The sequence below is a fragment of the Siniperca chuatsi genome, linkage group LG8, assembly GCF_020085105.1.
Source record: "Siniperca chuatsi isolate FFG_IHB_CAS linkage group LG8, ASM2008510v1, whole genome shotgun sequence".
NCBI lineage: Eukaryota > Metazoa > Chordata > Actinopteri > Centrarchiformes > Sinipercidae > Siniperca > Siniperca chuatsi.
In genome coordinates this window covers 9,464,648-9,474,002 of record NC_058049.1, presented here as the reverse complement: position 1 = coordinate 9,474,002, position 9,355 = coordinate 9,464,648, and the positions used below count along the sequence as shown (strand labels likewise).

General features: G+C 39.2%; 1 protein-coding gene across 1 annotated transcript; it reads right to left on the bottom strand.

Annotated features, from left to right (window-relative positions):
- Positions 1-393: 393 nt before the first annotated feature.
- On the bottom strand, positions 394-3,123 carry hs3st1 (heparan sulfate (glucosamine) 3-O-sulfotransferase 1). The gene is made up of 2 exons (XM_044205855.1): positions 2,886-3,123; positions 394-2,091 (listed from the first exon to the last, which is right to left on the bottom strand). Exon 2 carries the CDS (start codon positions 1,950-1,952, stop codon positions 1,035-1,037), a length of 918 nt encoding a protein of 305 aa, XP_044061790.1. The 5' UTR covers positions 1,953-2,091; positions 2,886-3,123; the 3' UTR covers positions 394-1,034.
- Positions 3,124-9,355: the final 6,232 nt, after the last annotated feature.

Genomic DNA, 9,355 nt, shown 5'->3' with positions numbered 1-9,355 from the left:
TAATGGTTGGAGGATGAGAATTAAACAGAAAGTTACCACTATTCATTGTGATCTACATTTGCTTATGCAGACAGAGGGTGACCAAACAGAAGATTCAAAACAGTTAACATTGGACCATTATGTGCATCTGATAGACAGCACATATGAAATGTTCAAAACACCCTGTCCATAAATGTAAATGTATTCAGAAAACAGTGTGATGCAGTAATCCACAGAGATGACTGCAATCTATACATGCTCATGCCTGTAAAACTAAGAGGTAACTACGATGAGTCAACCTCCTCTTCGCTTGTTAAGAACTAAAGAGAAACTGCACAGCAGACGGATACATAACGGATGAATAAAAATAGATAAACCAAGAAGAAGAAGAAGAAAAAAACCCATCAGACATGCTAAAAATAAAATATCTTTATTATGGTATTAATTCTTTACTTTTTGAAAAAATTATTTACAGTACACCATGATGATCGGCAAATATATATATATATATATGCACAGAGAATTTTTAACTGACTCTTACATAAAGAAAGAAGAATTTGAGCAACAAAAAAAAACCAAACAAACACATATTCAGTACGGCTTGTGCCTGAAAGTGACTGAGAAAATCATAGCAGCAGGTAAAGGTCCTTCAGAGCTCTAAATGCAGTTATATGAATCGAAACATGAAGGTATGACAATATTTAACTTCCTGGTACTTATCTTTATGCAACATATTAATGTCATAATAAGTATGCTTTAATCAGACGAGCTGAACAGTAGTGAGTGTTTCTAACAGTACAGAAAGACAATAAAATGCATATGTTTGACAATGAAAAGAAAAAACAAGACATGCACTAGAGCATGTCATGAACTGCAGTCTGCCCTGATATTTGGCTCCATCAAACTCCTGTAACAAATGTACTAGTACAAAAATAGATTTAGTTTAAATTTACATTAACTTTGTCTCTTCATCTACATTGTTAGTGAGGAAAACAGGACAGCTCATGGAGATTATCCCCAAGTAACTCTACAACAAACTACTGCGACTCAAACGTTCATTTCCAGTTGAATGTTCGACCCACCAGCTCAAAGAACTTCTTGTTGGGTTCGTGAAATAACTGGTAGAGTTTTTGCAGGATGGCGGGCGCCACATGAGGGTGAGCCCTGCCTTTTGAATCGTGTAAACACCGTTCTCGCCCGTGGTCCCTCAAACAGTAGAATCCTTTAGTTTTATTGAAGTAAAAATTTGAAGCGTTTATCTGGGGTTCCAGCTTTAAGAATCTTTCCACCTTTTTCATCTCAGGGAAGGGGTCCCTGATCAACTCGTCCCCGTCCACAACGTGAATGCTCTCCAGTGGGAAGTATTGCAGCCAGTTCTGCATGTGAACATAGTACAGGCTGCGATTGAGAGCCTTGTATCCCAGGTTGATCTCGTTGTCCTTAACCAGAATGGACTCGATGGGCTGGTAGCGTTTGTGCTTCTGGAGACGGTTGTAAAAGACCTGGGTGTAGTCCGACAGTACCCGCTCTGTGGGGTCTCTGAGGATGAGCAGCAGCTTGATGTCAGGGTTCATTTGATGGATGCGTTTGGGGACTTTGCTGGAGGTGAAGTAGGCCGGTGTCTTCTCTACCGTCAGCTGGTCGGGGAAGGCGTAGGGCATCTGGCTGAGATACCAAGGCAAGCCCTTCTGAAAGTGACTCTCCCAGTCAAAGAAGTGCACCTCGTTCTGAGCTGCTGCCACCGCACTGTGCAGACTGAGCATTTCTATCAGCGCCCGCGTCCCCCCCTTCCTCACGCCAATAATTATAATCTGAGGCAGCTGTTGGAGGGTCCCGTTTGGGTGGCTGGTGGGCTCGTTGTCGGTGGGCGATGAGGTGGGATATGAAGGTGGCCCTTCGTCAGCGACAGGCCTGGAGGGGATGGGGGGAGACTGCATTGCAAAAAGCAGCAGCCCGAGGAGTAAGGCTGCCATGAGGGAGGTCCTGACCCTGGAGGATTTCAGCCTGGCAAAAGCACCAAAACTGTATCCCACATTGAAAGAGCAGCTGCCTGAGGACAATGGTCCAATTGAAAAGCAAAAAAAACAGATTCTTCTCAGCCAGCAGCAGTAACTGCAAGGGAAGAAAACAGCTGTGATCAGAGGATACCTGTTAAATATTTGGCAGAGAGACAAAACACATCTGGAAGTTTACAATCCAGCCCACATATAATCAAACTAAAAGGCTAAAAGTCCACAAGTTTAAGGAGGCAACGTTTGCATAATATGATTTATGGTTATTGAGGTGATTAAACTTTACACTCCACCCAGTAATGTCTGCTAGCTAAATAAACCACAAATAATCAACGTTTTAAACAGGACACATGTGTTATCAGCACAGTATAGGTCTTTATTTCATGTCCTTAAAACAAACATGTCTCAGTGTCGTGTATTTAACAATAACAACATAATACGTACAATGCATTTATGGCATAAAAACACAGATTACCTTGAACGGGTGAGTATTTCGTATTAAATAAAATGTAGATAAAATGAGTCTATCTGGTTCGCATCTCTACAACTGCTGCTTTATAATCCATAATGATAAAATTGATAAATGTGATGAAACACTGTAAACATTTGCCTTAATATATAAATGTAAAGAGGAAACACTTAATCTAAGGCTGGACAACAGCTAATACCGAAACTAAACATTATATTATATTATATTATATTATATTATATTATATTATATTATATTATATTATATTATATTGGTACGCACAGACGAACCGCATGTTTTTTTACAGTATATTTTTTAATATGACAGTCTTAGTTTGTCTACCTCGCTACCTTTCTCTCGCATTGCCCAATAAATCCCTGAAGTGCGTGTTATGTTGCAACCTGGAAGTGCCGTAAATCTCTTACCTTTATTTCAAAACTATAATCGTCCACTCGACAAGGATTTCATGTCTTGCAGCTTTGGGCTCTCTGTTACCGATAACGTTACCTCCAAAACAGCAGCTATATGATCCAGCTCTGCCTCCGTGGTCTTTTCCGAGCGCACAAAACTCGCGACCGACCGGGGCACAACTTCACCGGAGCGCCTCCTGTGTGCTGTGTTTCAGAGCCAAACTGTCCTCCCGGTGTTAGCTGTAGTAGTCTACGCCTACATTACGCATGCAGGACCACTCCCCCCCGTGACTCACGTTGTTGTAACTTTATGGTATTTGACAGAGATAACGCTGCTGGTATGATAGGAGGAACTGAAGCAGGTGATCCAGGTGTGCCACACGTGTAGAAATGTGGCCAACGAACGAGAGAGACAGAAAGAAAGTGGAGAATAAAACAACACAGAGATGCTATTATGTGTCATACAGCAGTTCTTTTGTGGCAATAGCTTGTGATTAAAGGGTATTTACCAAGAAGCCCAAAATATTCAAATCAAGCAGTGAGAGTTGCTCTGTATAGAAATTTGTAGTCCATAGAGAACCTGCGCCTTCTCAGGATTTTGATTGAAAAAGGCTTTTCAGAGGAGCCTCCAGGAGTCCTCGCTTCACTCTTGCTTTCTGGGGAAATCAATGAAAGAGACAGACTATTTATTCATCCTTGGCATTCTTCTCCTCCTTTGTCCAGTGCAAGTGCATCTGTGGGTAGTCGCGAGTCCAAGTTGCACAATCTCACCACCTGTTGAGCTGCATTTTTTTACATTTTCATTGGAGATGTTCAAATCCTTAACAGTCCTCCCAACAGTTCAGCAACAGCTGGTCCAAAAATATTGCTGCAATCCAAACTGCAGATTTATTGATGTTGAATTAAAGCACTGTAGTGTTTCACAATTTCCTCTGAGTCACCTTTGAATGTACAGTCAGTGTGAGAAAGTTTGAGCAACATCACAGAGTTGATGAGTAAGTGGTGCATCACTAATGTTAATTACTTTGCCAGTTTGTGTCACTGTTGCCCTACAGGGATGAGACAAAAGTGAGAAATCTGCTTGTGACACACCAACATAGAAATGTGATGGGAAGAAAGTGTGACAGAGTATATAATATATGATATGATGTTCAAGGGAATACTCTTGATTTCAGCTTGTTTCTTTTCCATTTAAATGTAAAGTATAACCTGTTTCCCATGCTGATATTCAGCCTAAAGCATTGCGGGCTTAAGGGCTTTGCAACTGAATATGGACGTATCAGATTTTTCCCATGTTTGCAAAAATTTCTGCTGTGTAGGTTGTTTAAGTGAAGGCCATTACACACATTAAAGGAACGCTCTTCGTATACTGGGGGCTACAGGCAGGGGGTTTGGTGCCACAGCAAAAGGTCAACCCCAGTTCTTAAATACATCCTGAATGCAAATGCATGTGCTTTACTTATTCAGCGTACAAAGTCTAAGTGCTGATATGGCCAAGAGTTTCCCCGCATTGATTTTTAGATGCAGTTTAGTAATCCTCAGATTCTGCCCTCCTGCCTCCCAGAGCAGTGTGAATTCAGTGGAGTCGTGGAGCTGGCTCGTGCGATATAATCCCGTACTGAGGATCATCAGAAGCGTCCGAGCACATTAACTTGACAATAGTACAGATTCACAGATCATAAATACCCTCACTGCCACCTCAGTGACTTCCCTCACCCAGAGGATGAAATAACAACAATATCTTCTCTGTGCTTTGATGGTGTCACATCTACTGCATATTTAATCTTTAAAGTGCTGAAAACCCCATTCTTACGAAACACTTTGCCTTGTAAACAGGTTTAATGATGTTACAGACAAATTAAGTGTTGCACCCAAACAAGTCAATTTCACTTCTGATGTAAGTCAAGCAGATCTTGCAGTGTTGTTACATGATCAGCATGCTTGAAAACATTTTGTTTAGTGCCTCTACCAACTGTGTACAGCATGAAAAACAGGTTTTTTTTATCTGGCTCTGGCAGGCTTAACAGATTCCAAATGGGTGGACAGATTGTTATGGGTAAATATATGATATTGATCTGTGTGTGTCATGGCTCTGATACCAATCTGTCTTGTGAAAATACAGTAAAACCTGAAAATGTTTTACCTACACACACAATAAGATATTTAATATAGCCATATGTTTTGCAGAGGATACTCTAAAGAAGCTTCTGGATTTAGAAAGAGAAACTTTCTCCAATTAACGCAGAACTGTCGTCATATTTAAGCTAGATTTATTATATATTATATAGTATTATAACACATCATTATATGGAAAGAAAGCCACGCTTGGAGGACTTTGTGCACCAGATATTTCTATTTAGGAAAGTATCACTGATAATCTTTTTCATGGACACAGTGGTAGAGCTTTGATATTCCTGTAGGCTCTGGAACTGGTGTAACATTACACAGTTTTTCACTTCATATTATTGTTTTTCATCTACTTTCCCCACTAAAGCATTTTCTTATTATTAGTTTTTGATACAACGCACCCTCAGGCTACAAATGGTAATGTTGTTTGGCTTTTACTCTCCAAAATTAATATTCTTGAGTCAGAAATTAGAATTTCTAGTAGTTCTCAAGAAGTGAATATATATTCGATATATTATGGTTCTTTGTCATTCTAAACACTTGAGGAGGAACAACAGTTATTTTCTATCGCCGAATTCAGTTTAATTATATGCACTGTGAATCCCGTGGCACACTACAAGTTATCGAGCTCCTTCTATAGCTTCAGCTATCGAATAAAACACTGTACTGGCAAATGACAAATAATTGCTAATAGCAACACAAAATGAGAGTGTCAGAAAGGGACGCTCATGAAAGCTACATACAGAAATACAGAAAAACATCTGCTAATTAAATGAATGTCTCTGTATGTTTGTCTAACAGATTGCTGCTTTATTTAACTTGTTTTCAATTGTGTGACAGAAAAATTAGAGAATTTTTCTCTGTTTTACAGCAAAAGTTGGCATGCTCAGGTGAAGCCAGCTTCAGTGCCCATGTGCAGCTTCTAGGATTGGCTCATCTTTCAAAGGAATTAGTGAAAATATATAGCTATATATATCAACAGAGCAGTGATATGGTTGAAAGCTAGTAAGTGGACCTTGAGTTGGGAGTGTTTTGTGAAAAGTTGATTAATGTTTGTATTGATTGTCTACTCTGGAATTATATACTGTAGATGTTTGAGATGGCTGTTGTGTAGCAGGAATATAAAATCGGACTGTCCTTGAATTAACCTTCATATGTAGGTTGTACAACAGCTGTTCTGTACATTGTCCTGGTTCATTTTATACCCAGAATGTCAGTTTTAGAAGTTGATAATGAGGTTCAGGATTTTGGAGAGCTTATGAGTCATGTTGTCATTCATACATTTGTATGTGACCAGACTGATTCAACTGTCAAGAGACTGTTCCCAGACTTAAATCTTGTCGCAATAACAGAGCTCAATATGTTTTCTGGGTTTGTGAGCAATTCTTAATTTATCAAACCCTGTAGGAAACAACAGAGTGGTGACACTGCAGCTGCTCAGGACTTTGTTTCTTGCTCAAGGACACTGAAGGGGGACATTTCTGCTTACTCTGTATCCTATGAATTATGTTTATATACAACCAATTTGCAATATTGAGACTAGAACTAGAGCTGAAAGAAGTCTGATGTTTAAAAGATGCTGGGAAAAGTTCAGTATGAACATTTTCTGATTATGTTCAACATATCTTCAAAATACATTAGCAATAAATATGTTGTAGATATGTTCAGAATGAGTGTTATGTTCTTAAATTTCCCTATAAAATGCATTTTTGTAGTTGCATATAAAAGGTTGCCTAGTGACCTGCTAGTGTTCACTGTGGCTATACAGAAAGAGCCAGACCTATCTCAAAAACTGAATGAAAACCAGTCTGGCTGGTTGGGAGGAGTTGACAGAAATAATAATTACAGTTGAATTAAATCAGTAGGTTAGCAGGATAAAGTAATTAAGATCACATTATCCATTTCTGGAAAGCTGCCAAACCATTTGCATGCAAACTGAAGAACATACACATTTATTGTAATATTTATCTGGTCAAATATTTTTCCATATTTATCAAATAATGTCTCAAGTGACAGAAGTAACAAAAAAAGTGAGCACAGCAACTTATTCTTAATGTTCTGTGTGACGTTAAATGAATTCATTTGACTGCTGTCATCATGCATCAGTCTGTGCATCACAATGCATAAAACCCCAGCTTTTGTAAGCTGAAGCGAGGGGAGGAAGGGGGAAGAGGTTTGGGCTCGATCATCATGTCCGGGCGTGCACAGTGACGTTAAGTTATGGGAAAGCAACAGTGGTGCCACATGGGAAACATGAGGGTTTCATAATGACTCATCTGGTTCCACATGGACACAGCTAACATGCAGTGAACTCTTGAGTCTTGACAGTTTCTTTTTACACCTTTTCTAAAAAAACAGAAGTGTTACTGTAGACGGGGGGAGACTTCGTTGACATGATCAACATAAATATTGTCCATTAAATTATAGATTTATTTTGTTATCTCTGACAAGCATTTTGAATAAACATAATCATAGCTTTTTTCCCCTTCACCTGTCACTGTGGTTGTTTTTAATGAAGTCGGGGACGGCATAAAAGGTTTTATGTGTGAGTGTCAGGTTTACTTCATTTATTGGATAACACAGTATCTGCATTATTTTATCTCCTCAAGCAAATCATTACCAATCAAGCAAATACATTGTGAAATGTGTAGAAACAAATAAGCCTCTTTGTTTGTCGACATTCAAGGCAGAGAGGAAGTGGTTGTTCTGTAACAGTAAACATTATCAGTCAGGAGCTGAAGTGCTGTAGGTGCAGAACAGTTTATAACCCACAGTAAAGGCTAAAGGTAAGAGGAATCTCTCTGTATCAGTAATTACTGCAGAATTTGGCATCTGTGCCAGGTGCAAATCCTTGGAAATGGCCTTCATTACGGGGAAGCTCGCAGACTGTGGCTAAGAAGTAAGGATAATGACAGTGTGGGATTAACCCTGCTTCCAACTCTCTTTACTCCTCTTCCTCCAAGCCCTCCCTCCAAAGCCGCCACCAGCCAACTCCTTCTCTCCCATCCCTCGTTTCTCAAAAGAGGCCGTTCTTTCAGACAATGCGAAAGCTTGCCGAAGGGGGTTTTGATCATCCTGTGATGTGGCGCTGTGTGACAGGCCTCAGACACAGATATTTAGTTTCCCACTCAAAGATCCCCAACTCAGGAGATTAGTGGAAAAACTTCTGACACAGCTGCAGCTGAAATATTTTACTACACTGCAACCAGCCGTTACCTCTATCTCCACCTCAGAAAGGGAACTGGATGCTTAGATGTGTTTGTATGTGAATGCGAGTGGTGCTTGATGTGAGTGGTGCTTGTGTGTGTGTGCCTTTTTAAAAAATGTTTTTCATCTTTTCCGGTACTTATGCCCCCCAAAGTCAGGCCAAGGTTTATTATGAGGTCTGAATCAGCCAGCTTTTTCTATTTGAAAGTAAGTTTGAAAGCATATGAAAAGAGGGATTAGTGGTTATTTGGTGTGAAAAATGTTTTGGAAAATCCACTTGAGTGCATTTTAAAATGCTACCTAATCACAAAAAAGGAAATTCAAATAGCAGGTCTTGCATCGGGGCATTTGGTGATCCTGAAAGCAGTGAAAGCATTTTCTATCTCATAACTAGCTCTGTTTATTTAGCATGTTATGTGTTCATTAAAATAAAAATCCTGCAAGAATGTGCTGTCACAATTAAAGGTGTCAGGATGACGGTTTGTATTGTACCTGCTGCAACAAAAGAACTAAGATGGGATCCTAAAAGGTTTAAATGGAATAATACCTTATTTTATTTATCAGAAATGTTTTGCTATGCAATGTAATAATCTACATTTTTACAAACTGACAATGGCTTTACAGTAACAAAATGCTGGAAAGGACACTGAAACAAATTATAGTCCACTCAAAAGGAATGAAAATGTTCATGGATAAGTTAAGGGTAGATATAAGGCACTCTGGAAATGTGTTTACAGGTGTTTTAGTTTACAGTGTAAATACCTGAAAACAAGAGAGAAATAAAAAGCATAATAATTTCATAATCATATGGTGACAGGTCAGCTACCTGTCAGGCTGAACCCAGAGCAGATGTTGAACTCTAGAGTCAGATGTAGAGGTAAAATGTGGTTGACTGTAAAACGCATTTCTGCGGAAAAATGTGAAACATATCAACACCATATGATTATGAAATTATTATGCTTTTTATTTCTCTCTTTTAAGCTTTATTTGCACAAGTTAGAACAAAAGGATCGGCCAAGAGCAGCCACAACACAGTTACGGTCTGAAAAACAATGAAAACAACAGCATGTGGGAATTAACACACACTTCAAGGTGGCTCCCTTCAAAATTTAATATGGCACTATAGTGAATGTACTGAATACTGACTGATA